We start from the raw sequence: 20640 nt of genomic DNA, 5'->3' as shown, positions 1-20640 counted from the left end.
CAAAGCCCAATAATTGGTGGGCCCGCCTCCTTCTCAGCCAATAGACACTCTGTTGCCATCACAGCTTATATTTTTAGCAGGCTGTCAACGCCGTTAGAAACTACAAATATCCCTCCGCGATATATTCTAAGGTTTACTTTTTAAAACTGTTGTTTAAAAAGAAAATATTCATATTTATTCATCTCTGAGATTTTTATTAAATCAAGATCGTTCAGCGTTTTGAAAACGTGAAGTTGTTCGTTTTACTTTATCTGTAACTTACCCCTATTGTATGCTATTTAGGAATTCTATTTGGTATTGACGTAGACAGTTTCGTAAAGATTACATTTTACAATTTTGTTTTTTCTTTAAGATAACCAGAAAGAGTCCATTAAACCGAGAGAAAATAGTTCCAGGCGTCACGTGGGTGTGGGCGAGTCACTGTGTATAAATACGTCGGGTTGTCCTACCGTAAAGTTTTCCTCTGAACGCACCATTCAACTGTCAGCTGGAGACCGGACAAGCGATTTAAAAGAATTACAATGCCAAGGTAAAATACATTTCGACGTCTCACTCTCTCTTCATGCACTAAAAGCTTTAAAATCCGAAGCAATTTCCCCGGAATCACATTAAAGGTCGACACCAAGTAGGGGAAGGTGAGTCGTACCACCCGAAATTCGTTTTAGTTTATTAGTCTCCTGTATGTGCTCGTTCATTTTGATGCTCCATCCGAATGTTTTGTCATACTATTTCAGTATTCACATGCCATATGTCTCTCTATATGCGCGTTTGGCTTTCAACAGCAAATATAACCATTGTAATGTTTGATATAGTATGTTGATACAGAATGAAATTGAGTTCAAATCGTGCTTGTAGTGTGTGGTTGTGAGGAGCTGCACTGCATTATGCTGAGCGGTGATTCTGTTTTGGTTTTGTCATATGAGTTAAAAATATGAAACACGGCCCTCCTTATGATGCAGTGCAGTTCCAATCCACTGCAAACTACAGTACACTCACAACAACAAACATGATTTTCGTCCAGTTCCCTTAAACTGGGATGACTTGAGTTTCAGTCCCATTGACGCCGCTAGCCGTCCAATCCAATTTGACTGGATCGTTCGATCGCCCCAGTCAAATTTTATTGGACGTCTAGCGCCGTCAATGGCAAACCAATGAGTTAAAAGATGTCAATCCGAGCTCGGCATTATTGTCTTTGTGAAAGAAAATTATTTCATTGATCCGATTGGACTGGCATGGTTGTCATGCTTGAAAACACATTGGATTATGTACAATGAGTAGTCATGTAAAGTGAGATTTTACAGCTCAATGGAAAACCTTTGAAGCTCCATGTAAACAATGATACTGTGCATCCTGATTTGCTGCTTGGCCTGCAGCAATCAGGCTGTAAAAATAAATAAATAAATAAAATCCTTAAAGCAGTGTCACTGGAGAAGAATAAATTAAAAATACCCAGTAAGAGGGGAATTTATGAAGCCTTTTTTGGGGTGAAATGAAGCACTGATAAATGATCAATTAAGTATTCAGTGCATCAATCTTACCTTCTATCTATTCTTTGAATTTTAGCCATTGCTATTCCTGCACTTTTTCATGTACATTTTATTTCAGGTAATGCTAAAGTCACTTAAAGCAATCCATAGTCCAGAAGCTGTCCCTATTCCAAACCCATTCCAACAAATCCCCATCTTATCCTCTCAATGTCACCTTATTTGCACGTGGAACTAAAAATGTAGACCAGGCATTCACCTATTCAAATGCAGAAAATGTGCGGCTTTATCCGTTGCCAAAGCAGAGTTTTCTCTTAATCAGATTCATCGTTGAAAGATGAAGAATTCCCATCTGGCCAGGGAAGTTAATGGGAGGGGATTGTTTTTGTGCATGGGAGCGGGGAGGATTGTGTGCACTGCTTGCTGGGAATTGGTGTTCAGTGATGAGCAATCTGCCATTTTACAGATCGTTCTTGGACGCGCGTCTTGCGATGCTGGTTTTTCATTTTTAATCTGACGTTGATTTAGCGCTGGGCTGAATGGACTGAAGCATTAAGCAGGAGGAGCTTCATGGGATCAGATTCAGATTATGAAGGATTTATGAGGCCCGCATCACATCTGTCACATCCATCAGTACATCCTGTGCTCTTATGAAACCAAAATATGAAATGGTGAATTCCTATTTGTGTATGTTGAATTTGATTCGTCGCAATTCTCTGAAAATGTTTTTTGGTTCGGAGTCGAATTTCGTTATGGTAAAGAAGGGTATTGCGCTGTGACACAACCACGCAAGCTGAAAAGACACGACATAAAATATCACAGAAACCTTGCATCTCAAAATAAGCATTTATCAGTGTTGTTAAGGCATTAGCATTGTGCATTTAGAATCGATTGACTAGGAATATACCATTTGAGTATACTGTACTACAGTCCCTGATAAGTCTTGTCGCTTATCCATTTTGTAGAAACGATTGCTAATAACCTGACTTTGAATTATTCAATTGGTTTCAGAAATGGCTCATATGAAAGCTAAGACCCTCCCAAATGATGTTGAATGTACAAAAATATATTTGTTTCACTGAAAAAGATTGATCATTTAACGAAGACATAAAGGTCAAATTTTGGCAAAACAAAAGTTTTGTCACCTACAGACAGTTGAACAAAAAATGTACTTCAAATATAATAATATTTTACATAACATAAGCGAATTGAGTAGTGGTGCTGTGAGATCCAAATTTAATATTTTGTATGACTTCCATGGGCTTGAAGGACTGCATCCATGCGGTTCGGAAAGGATTCATACAATTTATTGATGAAGTCATTAGGAACATCAAAGAAAGCAGCCTTGCATGCCTCCCAGAGTTAATCAACATTCTTGGGTTTCGTCTTCCATGCTTCCTCTTTCATCCTACCCATGTCTGGCGACTTGGCTGGCCAGTCCTGGAGGATCTTGATCTTTGCCTTGAGGAACTTTGAGGTAGAGATTGAAATATGCGATGGAGCACCATCCTGCTGCAGAATTTGTCCATTTTTGTGGTTAGGAACGTTAGACACAGCTAAGATTTGTTGATATTTCAGACTATTTATGTTGCCTTCCACCATGCAGATCTCTCGCACATCCCCATACTGGATGTAACCCCAGACCATGATTTTGCCACCACCAAACTTCACTGTTTTCTGAGTGAATCTATGATCCATGCGGGCTCCAGTAGGTCTCCTGCAATATTTGCGGCGACGGTGGTGTAATTCATTGGAAGATTCATCTGGAAAATCCACCTTTTGCCACTTTTCCAGCATCCATCCTTTTGACAGGCTGTGGGCCTTTTTAATTGTCGGCACCCTGAGAGATCTGCAGGTTGGAAGGCAGCACAAATCTGAAATATCAAAAAATCTTAGCTGCCTCTTACATTCCTAACCGTAAAAAGGGACAAATTCTGCAGTAGGATGGTGCTTCATAGCATACTTAATCTCTACCTCAAAGTTCCTCAAGGCAAAGAAGATCAAGATCCTCCAGGACTGGCCAGCCCAGTCACCAGACATGAACATCATTGAGCATGTCTGGGGTAGGATGAAAGAGGAAGCATGGAAGACGAAACCCAAGAATGTTGATGAACTCTGGGAGGCATGCAAGATTGCTTTCTTTGATGTTCCTGATGACTTCACTTCATCAATAAATTGTATGAATCCTTTCCGAAGCCCATGGAAGGCATACAAAATATTAGATTTGGATCTCACAGCACCACTACTTAATTTGCTTATGTTCTGTAACATATTTTTGTATTTGAAGTACATTTTTTGTTCAATTTTCACACTATTTTCTGTAGGCGACAAAGCTTTTGTCTTGCCAAAATTTGACCTTTATGTCTTCATTAAATGATAAATCTTTTTTCAGTGAAACAAATACATTTTTGTACATTCAACATCATTTGGAAGGGTCTTAGCTTTCATATGAGCCATTTCTGAAACTAATTGTATAATTAGGTCAGGTTTTTAGCAATTGTTTCTACAAAATGGATAAACGACAAGACTTTTGTCAGGGACTGTATATGAGTGTACTGTGAAGCTCATTTTTGTCACTGTCCACATTGTAGTTATGACCTCAAATCAATGTATGATGGCCACACAAATTGAATGAACTTGCCATTGAAAGTAAAACTGATTTAAGAAATATATTTGCCGTTTTTAAAAGGGACTGTAGTTTTCAGAGTTCAAATGGGGTCTTAAAAAGTCTTAACTTCAGTCACCTTGTTAAAATGGACTGCCACCCACTGCGATTCATGTCCAATCCATTTTGACTGGAATGGCATTATCCTTTGTCTGTGAAATTTGCCACAAAGTTGACATTAAATTATGTTCCAAGTGGTCTTAAGTCTGAATTTTCACTTGATGAAACCTTTGGAAACTTTGTCGTCTGAGCTTGAAACATGAAGTTGATGCACACTATTTTCTTTTGTCGACCACGTAAAATGATGTGGCGGGCTGAATCTGGCACCCGGGCCTCAAGTTTGACCCCCTTGTAAATAAATAAATGGCAAAGAATTTAGGGCAGTGCTTCTCAATTATTTTCTGTTACTCTGAGGAAGACGTAAACATTTTGCGCCTCCTCCAACTCTCTGCCGCCACTGTAAATAGTATCATTTGTCCATAAAATTATTAGTATAAGTACACCTCTGCATAACATTGTGTCCTTTTTAATATTAAAACCGTAATATAGATCAACTTATAATAAAGTATAACTTTATTAACATTGTTTTGTTTGTAACTGAAAAAACTTGAAGCGCATCAGTTTGCCTGAATTAAAAAAAAAAAAAAAAAAAGCCACATCCAAACTGTAAAAATGCACTCAGGTTATATTTTTTTTTACCATTTGATACTAAAAAAATGCATAAAGTCATTAAATAATAATAAGTTGATTAACAACATTAACTTATGAGGACAATTTGCCAAACAATTTGACAGAAAAAAATACAACTTAATAGAAGAAAAATGACAGTTTCATTGGACCGAGGGACAGTTTTTATTTTTGCTGCAGGCAGTATCAGCTCCTTTGCTATTGTGTGGGGTTATTTTGCACTGAGCAACTTGGTATGCCACCTTATATGATGCTAACAGTGCTCGTTGGTTTACTTAACATTGACAAAGTGGAATGATTGTTGGCAATATTCCTTCCTGCTGTCCGCTGAAAACATTTCTAGATGCAGTAAGCAGACTGGTCTTTCCTCGTTTCCCACTGTATTAAGTCAAAGCCAAACGCTACACACAGTGAACTTAGTCTTATTTCCTCATCTTAGCTCTTCATATCTCCATTCATAGACTTCATAATGTATTGACGGTGCATGAGGCCGATTCATAGGGGGCCTATCTCCGTCAAAGCTGACCAAGTGGAAACACAGAGCTTTTTCCGATGAAAATTCTTATGAATAAATGCTTAAATTCCTTAATTCTTTATAGATATGGACATAAAACAATCTCGATTCTTGGTTTAAAGCAAAAAAAAGGTGCAGGGAACATTTATTTGACGTATATATTTTGAACTATAAAGCTAGTCTGTAAGGAAATTAACGGCCGCCATATGTAAAGAAAAAGCTTTTTCTGATGAAAATTCTTGTGAACAAATGCTTAAATCCCTGAATTCTTTATAGATATGGGCGTAAAACAGTCTCTATTCTTGGTTAAACGCAAAAAAAACGTGCAGGTAGCAAATTTTACGTAAATATTGCGAAGTATGAGCTTATATAGTAAGGAAATTAGCAGCCGCCATATGTAAACAGAGCCTTTTCCTTTGAAAATTATGTTGAATAAATGCGTAAATCCCTGAATTCTTTATAGATATGGACATAAAACAGTCTCAATTCTTGGTTAAAAGCAAAAAAAAGGTTTTACGTAAATATTGCAAAGTATAATGCCAATGCTGTAGCAGCTAATTTCTACCAAATATAATTACCTTGAATCCTCGAACAAATCACTCCTGAGACGACCTTTGTATGCAGTACAGCTTTCGTACTTTTTCAACCTAAGTCCGGCGTTAGATCGTTGTATGTGACAGACTGCTAATAAATTAAGCGGAGTGTTGGACGGCCCCCTCCGGTGGCTCAGTGAATGGGGAATGTGTCATGTCAATACTAGGAGTGGGGACCTCTTGGTACCCCATGATACGATTCGATTTGCGATACAAAGCTCACGATAACGATGATCTGACGATATGGCGATACGACGACTATCGATACTTTGGTCAGGAAATCATTCTATGATATTCTACAAACGACCAATAAACAGAAAAACACGCTATTGCTGTGAATTGGAATGAGTTTATCACTAGTAGAGGTCCAATCCATTTGAACTGGGAGGGCTGCCATCCCTCCCACTTCAAACGGATTGAACGTCTATGGCCGTCAGTGGCAGCCAATGCCAGGCAATTAGGTCATTTTGGGTCTTTTAAGGTCATTTATCTGTTGATTTTCAGTTACTTCCTGTACATTTTGGGGTATTTTATGGGTCACTTCCTGTTTATTTTGAGTTACACAACAGGACGTAACCTGGGAATCACCCAAATGAATAGGGAATGACTCAAACTCAACAGGAAATAACCTAAAATGAACACATTGACACCTTTTTAAAACGATATCTCGATTCTTGGCAGGAGCATATCGATAACCCAGCTATCGAATATTTTAGTAATCGAGTAATCGACTGAAAATTCTATCGATTAATCGAGTAATCGGATAAAACTTTTTTTTTTAAGGTAAAGAGCAATTATAAATATACATGAGAAAAAAAAACATTTAATCCAATATTGAACCATTTTCAGTCAGTCTTTATTTTCGATGTAGATTGTTGAAAACAGCCAACAATTGCATCTCAGATGTGACTAGAAGAAAAAATTCACAGCTTTCACTCAAAAAACTTCTAGATCTTATAAAAAAAATTAAAAAAAATCTTACCTAAAAATGTAATTATGCTTGATAACACACATCACTTGAAAGCTACGTGTTTTTCCCCACGTGTTTCAATTGAATTTCCATTTGTGTCGAGCCATTTTTAAGTTCTAGTCTTCTTTTAAGTTAGTCTAAACTTTAAGTACTGATAAGATTTTGAGTTTTTGCAGTGTTCAAAATAAATGTATGATACCTGCTGTATTGGAGCACATTAGGGACCAGTGCTACTTGGTGTTTTATTTAGCAATGACTACTGAGCTAAAACTGACAGTTAGCTTTATTATGTTTTAATTTTACACCCTCATCACTCGACAGCGCAGTGTTTTTACAGATTAAATAAAGCCTGTATGTAAGACACGTTAGCCACACATCGACAGTAGTCATAATCAATAGAAACCTAGCCCTCTGAAGGGCTAACGTTACGTGAGCGAGTGACAGTAACGTTATATTTATTAGTGCTGAGAAGTCTACTGCTTAAAGATGGCGGCTGTTTACTAACGCTGCCCAGACGTGGCCGAGTCGGTCATTTCGCATCTAGTTCTAAATGCATGCTATATCTATGAGCCTCCTCGGACATTACCTGCTACCACACTAGCATCATGCGGGCGTAGTTTTTGGCAACGTCGGCATAGTTTGTAGCGGCTGTCGGCTGCAGTAAGTTGTTGTCCTGTATTAAAAGTAGTCCGGGCAAAACATGATGCTTAGAGCTGGCAAAATTAAACAATTCCTCGAGGTGAATAAAATTACTCTGATCAGTTTTTAAACTCGAGTTACTCTATTTTCAGCTCTATCAAGTATCACGATATATCACCATTTCGATATTTTGTCACACCCCTAGTCAATACATTATGAAGTCTATGCTTCAGTGCTCCTTGTTGTGTGCTCTTGTTTGGTTCAAAAATACTGTGCACACTCTGCAAATGAGCGCGTCCATGCCACCCACTGAGTTGATGTGCGATTACATTTTATTCTAGTAAAGCAAAAAAGTACTTTCCCTGAGGTCAGATGCGCCATCCAAGTACTGATTTAGAGAAATGCAAATTATGCAAATGAAAACAAACGTAGGAAACGTATGAATGAGCACACTGGTTGCCAGATTTCCAAACTAATGTTCATTTGCCCTCAGTCAAAAAGGATTGGACATCTACCACCATTAATGGCACTGAAACATGCGAATTCACTCAATCCTCCCATTTGAAATGAATTTGACGTGTATTGTTTTTAAGGCTGCAGCTATCGATTATTTTAGTAGTTGATTAATTGATGAACTAGTAAGTTCGAATAATCGAGTAATCTGATAAGGAACATGAAAAATTAAAATACCTGCGCTAAGCATCAAACGGGCTACAAAAAAAAAATAAAAATAAGGATCTATTTACAACAAAAGAACAATTGGTTAACTTACATAGCAAATGTCTGCTAGCTTTAATGCTATAAAACGCTAACTTTTTTTTTTTTTTTTTTTTTTAACAATGTTCTTAACAAATGGTTCAGACACATATCCCCACAAAAAAAAAAAAAAAAAACGGCTAAATATACCTATAAACTAAATTACGATTACCCTAAAAAAAACTATGCTCATGTTGGTCTTAACAGGGAGCAGCTGGATTCAGCCGTGTGAAATGAAGCAGAATAGAGGGCTGTGTATCCACCCAAATCAATAAAACTATGCAAACACTTTCAAAATAAACCATCACAACGCCACACTAATTAAGCCAATGCTCGAAGCAGCAAAATTGAATTCGAATCCTTTTTTCTAATCGAATACTCAAGTTAATCTATTAATCGTTGCGGCACTAATTGTTTTTAATGGCTGTATTCGACCTTTTTTTTCTTCACAGAGCTGGAGTCAGAGTTTGCTTCACTTGAGACGTCGACAAACAACCTGCTGTCCCTTCCTCCAAGGTGCCTTTCAATATGCCGCCTCTAAAATCGCACAGTGTACAGTAAACCAGAGGATAGTCACGGACATTACGCTCTGCATCAGCTCACTTTGAAGCAAACCCCATCTCGCACTCTTGGACCGCTGCTGCAACCTGGTGCAGTCATGCATCTGGAGGTCAAGGTTGCCCTTAACTTCATCGTGTCCTATTTGTACAATAAGCTACCTCGGCGTCGGGCCGACCTCTTCGGAGAGGAGCTGGAGCGGATCCTGGTGTCGCGGTTCGAGGGTCACTGGTATCCCGAAGCCCCCCTTCGAGGCTCTGCGTTCCGCTGCCTGCACTTGGGAGCCCCGAGAGACCCCGTTGTGGAGCTGGCCGCCAAAAGAAGCGGGTTAGATACGGAGGAGGTTCGGTCAAATGTCCCAGCGGAACTCAGCGTGTGGATCGACCCTTATGAGGTGTCTTATCAGATTGGAGAAAAGGGGGCGGTGAAGGTGCTTTACCTGGAGGACCCGCCGGGCCTGAGTTGCGATGGGGAGCGACTCGAGGGGGTGATGAGAGATGTTAAAGGAGACGCCGAGTTGGAGGAAGCCAAGAGTCTGTGCTTCAATCCGGACGCTCAGGTGTTCGTTCCCATCGGAAGCCAGCTATCTCCTTCCCCCACGCCGACATCAGTCCATCCCGTCCCCTCTCTTTTCAACTACCCCACCTCCAGCTCACCCGCCGAACCCACGTCTCACTCCTCCAACACGTCCAGCCCTTCTCCACCTTACCCCAGCGCTCAGCCGCCCTCTTCCTCTCTCCCCGCTGCCCGCCCTCAACCCATCACCTTCACCACCGCCGCTTTCGCCGCCACCAAGTTCGGCTCCACCAAAATGAAAAAGTGCAGCGCGGCGGGGTCGACGGGCGCATCTAGCGTGGCTGTAGGTGTCCCTCCCGTCCAGAGGATGCTCTCCCACTCCCCTACCGCCATCTTGGCTCCGGAGATGCTGAAGCACAAGTCGCTCTCTCTCTCCATGCACTCGCTTGTGGGTCCCATCCCCAGCCAGCTCTCCCCCAACGCCAAAGAGTTTGTCTACCCAGGATCGCAGAGCCCCCATTACTTCGACGCCGACCCTCAGCCCTTGCAAGCTCACGCCGGACGATTCCAGCCGTCCTTTGACCCTTTCACCAGCCCTCCGCCTTCCCAAAGTGTGGGCATCGTGGGCACCAACGGCGAGATCTCCTACATGGAAAAACCTCAATTCGTCGAGGGTTTAGGGAGCTACAACCTGCAATATCCGAGCCAGTCCTTCCAGCCTGTCGTGTTGGCCAACTAAGCCTTTATTTGTCAAGAACTGGCTCCGGGAGCTCCGAACATAATCATTTATTTCTAAGAAAAATGTCCTAAGAATAATGCAAGCTAACACTTAGTTTTCCTACAGAGATTCAAACATGTAGCTTGACTACAGAAATGTAAAGATGCAGTCCTATTAACTCATTCAGTGCCATTGACGGCAATAGACGTCCATCCTTTTGCATTAGGATTGGTTGGCAGTGATCGTTGCATTAAATTTGAATTTTGTGTAAAATTTTAATTAGAGCATAATACAATGAAATAGTCTCAGTTCTATCAGAGTTAAAACTTTGACTGTGATTAAAGTTGAAGTTTTAGCTTTGACATCTGTAGTAATGATGATTCATTTTCTTGAGATTTTGTGAAACACCGAACAAAACTCGGAGTTTAGGCATTAAATCTGGGACTAACTTTGACATCAGTAGAAACAATTACTTTTCTTCAACTTTAAATTTTGCGTAAAACCGACAACAAAAATCATTAGTCAAGCCTCAGTTAGTTTTAGCTTTGACAGCTGTAGTAATGATGATTCATTTTCTTGAGATTTTGTGAAACACCGAACAAAACTCAGAGTTTAGGCATTAAATCTGGGATTAACTTTGACATCAGTAGAAACGATTACTTTTCTTCAACTTTAAATTTTGCGTAAAACCAACAACAACAAAAGTTTTAGCTTTGACATCCGTAGTAATCATGATTCATTTTCTTCAGATTTTGTGAAACACCGAACAAAACTCGGAGTTTAGGCATTACATCTGGGATTAACTTTGACATAAGTAGAAACGATTACTTTTCTTCAACTTTAAATTTTGCGTAAAACCGACAACAAAAATCATTAGTCAAGCCTAAGTTAGTTTTAGCTTTGACATCTGTAGTAATGATGATTCATTTTCTTGAGATTTTGTGAAACACCGAACAAAACTCGGAGTTTAGGCATTACATCTGGGATTAACTTTGACATAAGTAGAAACGATTACTTTTCTTCAACTTTAAATTTTGCGTAAAACCAACAACAACAAAAGTTTTAGCTTTGACATCCGTAGTAATCATGATTCATTTTCTTCAGATTTTGTGAAACACTGAACAAAACTCGGAGTTTAGGCATTAAATCTGGGACTAACTTTGACATTAGTAGAAACAATTACTTTTCTTCAACTTTAAATTTTGCGTAAAACCGACAACAAAAATCATTAGTCAAGCCTCAGTTAGTTTTAGCTTTGACAGCTGTAGTAATGATGATTCATTTTCTTCAGATTTTGTGAAACACCGAACAAAACTCGGAGTTTAGGCATTACATCTGGGATTAACTTTGACATAAATAGAAACGATTACTTTTCTTCAACTTTAAATTTTGCGTAAAACCGACAACAAAAATCATTAGTCAAGCCTCAGTTAGTTTTAGCTTTGACAGCTGTAGTAATGATGATTCATTTTCTTCAGATTTTGTGAAACACCGAACAAAACTCGGAGTTTAGGCATTACATCTGGGATTAACTTTGACATAAGTAGAAACGATTACTTTTCTTCAACTTTAAATTTTGCGTAAAACCGACAACAAAAATCATTAGTCAAGCCTAAGTTAGTTTTAGCTTTGACATCTGTAGTAATGATGATTCATTTTCTTGAGATTTTGTGAAACACCGAACAAAACTCGGAGTTTAGGCATTACATCTGGGATTAACTTTGACATAAGTAGAAACGATTACTTTTCTTCAACTTTAAATTTTGCGTAAAACCAACAACAACAAAAGTTTTAGCTTTGACATCCGTAGTAATCATGATTCATTTTCTTCAGATTTTGTGAAACACTGAACAAAACTCGGAGTTTAGGCATTAAATCTGGGACTAACTTTGACATTAGTAGAAACAATTACTTTTCTTCAACTTTAAATTTTGCGTAAAACCGACAACAAAAATCATTAGTCAAGCCTCAGTTAGTTTTAGCTTTGACAGCTGTAGTAATGATGATTCATTTTCTTCAGATTTTGTGAAACACCGAACAAAACTCGGAGTTTAGGCATTACATCTGGGATTAACTTTGACATAAGTAGAAACGATTACTTTTCTTTAACTTTAAATTTTGTGTAAAACCGACAACAACAAGAATCATTAGTAAAGCCTAAGTTAGTTTTAGCTTTGACATCAGTAGTAATGATGATTAATTTTCTTTAGATTTTTTTTGTGTAAAACAGAACAAAACTCTGAGTTTAGTCTTTAACTCTGGGATTAACGTTAACATCAATAGAAAGGATTACTTTTCTTACAATAAAATCATTAGTACTATAAAAGTGAAAGCTTTAACTTTCAGATTGAAAGTAAAGTTTTAACTTTGACATCAGTTGAAACGATTAAAATTTAAGTTTTGTGTAAAACTGATGCAAAATTGTCATTTAAAGCTTGAAATTTGAAATTAAAGTGAATGTTTTTAACTTTGACTACAGTAGTAATGATTTTTGCCAAATTTAAATTTAGTTTGAAAGAGACATAAACAATCATTAGTACTGTCAGTTAAAGCTTTAACTTTGACATCAGTCAAAACTATTTTCTTTTAGTATAAAACACAAAATTGCCAGAGTTAAAACTCAAATTCACAGCTTTTGACAGCAATGGAGATTCATTTCTTTTGTTCTATGTTTCTATTTTACACAAAATTTAAACCGTCAAATACATACAGCGCATATATTAGACATATAGTTGATACTTTAAATGGTTTTACTGCCATTGACGGCGATCGATGTCCAATCCTTTTGGGACTGGGATGGGCTGACAGCTATCGTTCGAATGAGTTAATCTAGCGGCAAGTTTTTTTTGCCGTCTAGTTTTGCTTTGAATTCAACGTTGTCGTTGTTATTCAGTGAATGACAAGTAAATCTAGTGGACACGTTTGGACCTAGCCAAGTATTATTGCACTTCGCTTTTCGTGGCCGAGCGTCAGAGCCTTTGTTTATCGTAGGCCAGAACGCACCCGCGACCCGTTTTTGGAGACGAAGCGAGCAAATAGAAGAATGTAATTCATCCGTCAGGGGAAATGGCGGCAGAGAAGGTCGAGGAAACCTCTGCCAGGCAAAGGAAGCTTTGCATCTTAACAAGTCGGCGCTCACGTGCCGACGCCCGCAGTCATACATGTAGACTTTATATAATCGGGACACAGCTAAAACGCACATGTACATGTTCCCGTTCATCGGCGTGTGAAGGTGAACGGGCAACGATACACCGTTGGGGGGGATGGTAGGGGATTGTGAGAAATGGTTCGGTGTGACTTTGAGGATGTAGTGCGTGGAAAAAGAATAGAAGGCAGCGAGAGGGCGCGCACACTTTGCCTCGGCGGCGTTCTGTGCGTATTGACTTTGAGAGCGACATTTTTAAAACCCAGACCACGTTGCTGCTGAGCTTAAATGGTATTGAAGTGAAAGGCCAACGCTATTCTGCTTCAGTGCAGAGGGAGAGCGGAAAAAAGGTGAAGCTGGTTCTTGTCTCCCGGTTGTCAAGTGGACATCCATGAATGTTCTTTATTGATGGCAGGATTTGGTTGCTATTTTAAGATCAGCGCACCCCCTCCAGTCTAATGTGTTTGTTATGACAAAATGGTCAATTTGAGCACTTTATCAAGCGGAGCTCCAGTTCTCATTTCTGACAGAGTTTGATATACACTATTATTTTTTGGTTGTATTTAACTGTCATTTAAAGTCAAAAACGTGGAAATGGAGTCACTTGTGTCCACTTAATGTTTTTCTAGACCGAGATATGTAATCATGTGTTTTGTACCCGAGGACCCTTAACTGTTTTTTTTTTTTTTTCGCGTCCTTTCACCCTCCTAGAGAATGTGGAGGAAAATATAATTTTTTTTTGTTCTGTATTTAAAAAGACCTTATCTATATTTTTGTTTTTGCTAACTATGAAGATGTAAATATAGTTACGTTCAGATTATTTGTTTAGTTTCTTACATGCTGAAGTTATTTTTGCAAAAATTAACCTGAATATATGCAAACTGAGATAAAAATAAATACACGTATTTCAATGATGTACAGCGTCCATATTTGAATGTGCATTGTACCTTGTACAGCAACAGTCAAATGAGGTGGTTAAGGCTGAGGTTTAAAGAGCTAAATGTTTACAAAGGATGATTCCCGCTAGCTCTAATCTGAACAAAAAAAAATCTCCACATCTGTGCTGTTTTTAACCCGCTGGCTGCCATTGACATCGCAGTTCAAACATCTTGGACGTCTCTCACAGTCCACGGCAGCAAGTGAGTTGGGATGGAGCTACTTCTAAAATTATTTCTATCGATTGACCTCTTCTCCCCTCATGATATAGCCATATCCCAAACTCCTTATTTATGCTGATCCTCACCCTTGTCAAGTGCAATGTAAGGCCATGATGGAAAAGACCCTGCAATGGGTTTCTACCTCTCATCTCCCGGAATAGCATCACGGTATTTTGGTCTCTTCTAATAGGAAGGATGAAGGAAATGAATGTTGTACTCTTAGTCAGCCCGGGTTGAGATGGCCTGCACAAGCCCAACTGGGATACCTGAATATTTTATTGCGCTTAGAAGGACTCCAAATAAGGTACGCGTATACCATTTCGAACGACTGCATCGTGTGCTCTAAATAACCCGTTTGAAATGCACCCCAAACTCTGAAAGTGCAGGCCATCCTACAATCAGGGTTGAAGAGAAGACTTTTTCTATTCTGATCTTTGCTTAAATTGTTTTAGTTTGCACTTTGGAATATTTCATGGTTATAAAAGTTTATTTTCTATGTGACATTCAAATGTATAATTGAAAAGATGTACAAATAGCTATTTCCTTTTTCTGACTGTGATTTTTATTTTTTTTCCGATTTTGTATCCGATGTACACCTTGTAGATGTTGAAGGAGTCTTTCACGAATGAAACGTAATGACCTGTTTTCTTGGGATGGGGCATTACTACTGCAGTTTCTTATTGTATCAGATTTCTTTTTTAAGTTTGTAATAAAATGACCAGTAAGCATGGAAAATAAGATGACCGACTCGTCATTTCTTTTCTCATGCTGTTCAGTAGCAGTTTTATTATGCTTAAGCAGGGGTGTCAAGCTAGTATTTGTCCTGAGCAGCATTAACGTTTAAAGTTGCAAATTTATTAGAGTGGGGCTTCGGCGCGTGCAGGTATGAGATCTTGACTGTACGATAACCTAAAGCAAAAATGCAGCTGTTTGACGCTATTCCAATTATAGCTCTAAAATGTGTTATTTTAAGATGTATGGGTTAAAAGAAAATTTTTTCATTGAACAAGATTTTTTCATTTTTCACAACATACTTGCAAATTGGAACATCAACATGAATTGAAGTTAGAATAAATAAATGAAATAAATAAATAATTGAAATATTTAAATAAAATTGAAATAAATAAAAGAGACTAAACCCCAGGCATGAAAATGGGTCAGGGGTTAAAAAGGTGAGGGGTGTGGAGGAAAATATGTTCCAGTACACTGTACAACTAGGGCTGTCCCAAATGACAAATCTTCTCCCGATTAGTCAGCCAACTATTTTTACGATTAGTCGACTAATCTAATAATCCCCCCCTAAATTAGCAAAGCAAATTTTAATGACTCTTATTAATTCACAAAAACATTTTGGAACACTTAAATTCTTTTGTTTAAATACAGTGGGGCAAATAAGTATCACTAATTGTGCAAGTTCTCCCACTTGAAAATATTAGAGAGGCCTGTAATTGTCAAAATGGGTAAACCTTGAGGTTTTATCATGAGAGACAGAATGTGGGGGAAAAAAAACAGAAAATCACATTGTTTGATTTTTAACGAATTTATTTGCAATTTGTGGTGGGAAATAAGTATTTGGTCAATACCAAAATTTCATCTCAATACTTTGTTATGTACCCTTTGTTGGACATAACTGAGGCCAAACGTTTTCTGTAGTTCTTCACAAGCTTTTCACACACTGTTGCTGGTATTTTGGCCCATTCCTCCATGCAGATCTCCTCTAGAGCAGTGATGTTTTGGGGCAGTCGTTGGGCAACACGGACTTTCAACTCCCTCCACAGATTTTCTCTGGGGTTGACATCTGGAGACTGGCTAGGCCACTCCAGGACCTTGAAATGCTTCTTACGAAGCCACTCCTTTGTTGCCCTGGCTGTGTGTTTGGGATCATTGTCATGCTGAAAGACCCAGCCACGTCTCATCTTCAATGCCCATGCTGATGGAAGGAGATTTTCACTCAAAATCTCTCAATACATGGCGCCATTCATTCTTTCCTTTACACAGATCAGTCGTACTGGTCCCTTTGCAGAAAAACAGCCCCAAAGCATGATGTTTCCACCCCCATGCTTCACAGTGGTTATGGTGTTCTTCGGATGGAATTCAGAACTTGTGTTTCTACCAAAAAGTTCTATTTTGGTTTCATCTGACCATAACACATTCTCCCAGTCCTCTTCTGGATCATCCAAATGCTCTCTAGCGAACTGCAGACGGGCCTGGACGTGTACTTTCTTCAGCAGGGAGACACGTTTGGCAGTGCAGGATTTGAGTCCCTGGCGGCACATTGTGTTACTAATCGTAGCCTTTGTTACTGTGGTCCCAGATCTCTGTAGGTCATTCACTAGGTCCCCCCGTGTGGTTCTGGGATTTTTGCTCACCGTTCTTGTTATAATTTTGACGCCACGGGGTGAGATCTTGCATGGAGCCCCAGATTGAGGGAGATTATCAGTGGTCTTGTATGTCTTCCATTTTCTAATAATTGCTCCCACAGTTTATTTCTTTACGCCAAGTGTTTTACCTATTGCAGATTCAGTCTTCCCAGTCTGGTGCAGGTCTACAATTTTGTCTCTGGTGTCCTTCGACAGCTCTTTGGTCTTGGCCATAGTGAAGTTGCGAGTGTGACTGACTGAAGTTGTGGACAGGTGTCTTTCATACCGATAATGAGTTAAAACAGGTAACGAGTGGAGCCTCGTTAGACCTCGTTAGAAGTTAGACCTCTTTGATAGCCAGAAATCTTGCTTGTGTGTAGGTGACCAAATACAGGCCTATCTAATCTTTTCAAGGAGAAGTTGCACAATTAGTGGTTGACTAAATACTTATTTGCCCCACTTACAAACACGTAAATAAAAATAAATCACAAACAATGAGGTAAAATGCTGATAGCATTAACTAGTGCAAAAGAATGGAATGTAAACAGATTCAGAACACTGACTCCGCCTTTCCAACATGATTCAAAACAATTCTAAAAAAAAATATCTAGCACAGTGGTTCTTAACCTTGCTAAAGGTACCGAACCCAACAAGTTTCACATGTAGATTCACCGGACCCTTCGGAATTAGATAATAAAGCCTTTTTTTTTCAAATTCAAAACCGCTACATCTAAGGTAGCAAGCTAATAATTCGGCAAATACCCATTCAATATTCTCATGATGACAGCATGTTTCATAAACAGGTCAAAATTTGAGGCTGCGCTGCCCATTGGTCTGTAGTATTCCCTCATACCAAGTGTGAGTCAACCTTCCACTGAGCAAACCAGTTCCTCCTCCCATCAGATCGAAGACTAGCAGTTAAAAGAAATGGCTGTAAATTGGGAGCAAACCATTGCAAAACCTGGTCTAAAAAGCCACTTTGCCTAGATTTAATCAGCGTACAAAAATAGGGTTCTGCGTTTACATTCGCCGAATCACTTAGACTTAGATTTAGCATTATTATAGGATACTACTATATGTAATAGTAGTATAATAATTATTCATTGCCAATCAGTTTTTTCATTTTTGTTATTTTAAAGCTATTCTTAGTGTAGAATTTCAATTCTGAAGTATGTGTGATTAACTCCAGGAATCGTTATTTGTATGACGAACATAACATGCTTTTATTTTGAAATTTTCACCAGAAGTACTTTCTCTAAACCGCTAACCATACGCTTTACACCCCGCAAAAAAGCTCTTTTTGTCATTACAAGTGGTGTCAGTAATCTTTTTTTTTTTTTTCGTTTGCAAATGCTGTTAACCAGCGATTTTTCCATGTTTGAAGTGTCACCTTTTAACCGCAAGTTTGCGTTTTGGAGAAGACTGCCAATGTTTTATAGCAGGCTAAAGTAGGTTGTCTTTTTTCCCCCCAAGTAGCCCCAATGTAGCAATGCTAAGGTTTACACTCTAAAGCAGGGGTCTCAAACCGGTCCTCAAAGGGCCGCAGTGGGTACTGGATTTCATTCCAACCAAACGAGAACAATCCCTTTTCACCAATCTGGTGTCTAACAAGTGTAATCAGTTAATTGCAGTCAGGTGCTGCTTACTTTAGCAGAAACCTCATTGGTTGAACTGTCTGTTTTGGATCTGTTGGAACAAAGACCAGGACCCACTGCGGCCCTTTGTGGAATCGGTTTGAGACCCCTGCTCTAAAGTGTTTAATATAGATGTGTTTCCTTTTTTTGTATGTCTGAACTTTAATTCTACGGCGTGTTGATGACCAATAAACATCTGTCAAAGGAGCTGGAGTCTCTTATGCCAACAACAAACATGTGTACACGCACCCGCGATAAAACCACAGCCGTGACAATTACCGCCCTCATTTTTATTTGCCGTTCGATAAATGGACTCATTGCATATCGCAGCAGGCTTAGCAACGTAAATAAAACATGCCGTTAGTTAGATAGACTTACGGTCTGCCAGCTTATAATTGTCTCCTGTCATCTTCCAAAATTACAACTGGGTGTCGGCGCTTTAGGTGTTCACTCATGGCCGACGTGCAGCCTAGCTGAGCATTGAAGAGACAGGACACAACAGTATACCTTCCTTTGTTTCGTTGAAATAAGTCAATGTTTTGGCCCCTTTGGTGCACTTTTTTGGCTTTGTGCCACTTTCCCCGCTTGCATACCAAGCATTCGACAATAAAAAAAATCTCCCGACCTTCCACCCCTTTAAAAATGTTCTCAGATCCACACAAATCACGTGGGTCACCCTTTTTGACTTCAAAACAGCGAATTTCTAAAGGTGAGAGATTTCAATGCCGGAAACCCACAGCCAAGGATCAAGTTGCTCAACATTAGAAAGGAGAAAAAATAAAAAACTGGACTTCAATATACTTTAATAATACTGAACAATATATGATCAAATTGATTTTATGTAAAACACAAACCACTACTACTATTAATGTTAATTAATTGAATATTAATGGAGAGCAAGAGACAGCAAATGTGTATGACTGGTATCAATATTTACACATTATACACACACACACACACACACACACACATACCATCTCTCAACACAGAAAGTCACCAGAGAAAAAAAAACCCACAGGCTGTATTATGAAAATGTTATTTTGAACACGTTTACAATAACGGAAGACTTTACAAAAGTTTGCTAACGGTTGAGAGGAAACCAGTTAGCCGTTTTGGCATGCTAACTAGCATATTATCTGCCTCATTAACCAGCTTACGTTATAATATTTGTTTTACCATCTTTAGACATACTATAGCTGGTGGGAAACTTTCTTGACAGCGTTTACCTACCTTAAATTTTTCTATAAAGTGACGGATGATGGTCACGTAAATGTGAAATCATGTTGGACGTCCTGCTGTCCTTCCTCTTCTAAGCTGCGGCCGTCTGCTTCTTTTCAGTAGCCAAAGTCCTCCCATACTAGCGACTTTTTTGAAGGGGGAAAAGCTTCTAGTTTTAACACCTTCAGCCATTGTGGCTATTCTACAGCACAGCGACAGATGCAGGACAGAGCAAAAACCAAAGGGGGAGGGGGAGCTCTGCCGCTTCAACTCACGGATTTGTCGCTGCATTTTTGGGACACAAAAAAAATAGCTAAAACAGTCATACGGTACAACGGAAAATCTTAGTGGTTTTGAAACCGTGACGTTTTCATACCACGGTAACCTTGAAACCCGTGACCAGCACATGCCTAGATGGGACTTTGCAAGGCAAAGGCCCAAATAGTAAAATTTCTTTCTTTTTTTTTTTTTTTTTTTTAAATTTCATTTAGTTTTTGAATAGCATTTTATTCGGTGCGCCGCACAGCCCAAACGACCGTTTGACCGACCATCAGCGTTCACATATCAAAATTACTGGAATTTTTGCAACTCATGGAATTTTTCAAAAGACTCCCCAAAATTTTCCGTTAATGTGAGGGTTTTGGAAAAAACTTTTTTTCATTTTAATTTTTTTTGTCTTAAGTTTTTAATTATAATCCCCCTTTAAAAAATGGAGACCGGAATCATTATTCAAAATTATATATATGTATACGTATATGGCGGAAAACACTCAGGTGACTTGGAAGTTCCGCTCTGAGACCCCCAATTTGGCCAAACTCAAAATTGTCCTATATGCATGTGTGATACATCATTGGAAAGCTTAAAATCTCAATTTTCTGGGGGAAGAAAATTTTTGAACAGGAGGGCATTTAAAAAAAAAAAAAAAAATTAACAGTAAAACCCTATCTGGAGGTGAGACCACGCGAGAGCAGAATTACAGACGCCATGACTTTAACGAGATATTATAGCGTACTTACCTTGTTTCGA

At 38.9% G+C, this 20640-nt stretch overlaps 1 protein-coding gene across 2 annotated transcripts; it reads left to right on the top strand.

The window, feature by feature from the left end:
• The first annotated feature begins 444 nt into the window (after positions 1–444).
• Positions 445–15140, top strand: LOC130904682 (protein Tob2). 2 transcript variants are annotated; one of them, XM_057817615.1, is made up of 2 exons: positions 445–529; positions 8761–15140. In XM_057817615.1, the coding sequence occupies exon 2, from the start codon at positions 8967–8969 to the stop codon at positions 10119–10121; it is 1155 nt and encodes a 384-aa protein (XP_057673598.1). In that variant the 5' UTR covers positions 445–529; positions 8761–8966; the 3' UTR covers positions 10122–15140. The 2 variants fall into 2 exon arrangements, with proteins under 2 accessions (XP_057673598.1, XP_057673597.1); XM_057817614.1 differs by having other exon boundaries at positions 462–635.
• Positions 15141–20640: the final 5500 nt, after the last annotated feature.

The sequence above is a fragment of the Corythoichthys intestinalis genome, chromosome 16 (assembly GCF_030265065.1).
Source record: "Corythoichthys intestinalis isolate RoL2023-P3 chromosome 16, ASM3026506v1, whole genome shotgun sequence".
Taxonomy (NCBI): Eukaryota; Metazoa; Chordata; class Actinopteri; order Syngnathiformes; family Syngnathidae; genus Corythoichthys; species Corythoichthys intestinalis.
This window is presented reverse-complemented; position numbering and strand designations above follow the sequence as displayed.

Excerpts from the sequence above, each read along its gene's own strand:
- LOC130904682 (XM_057817615.1), top strand. The coding sequence starts at position 8,967 with ATGCATCTGGAGGTCAAGGTTGCCCTTAACTTCATCGTGTCCTATTTG.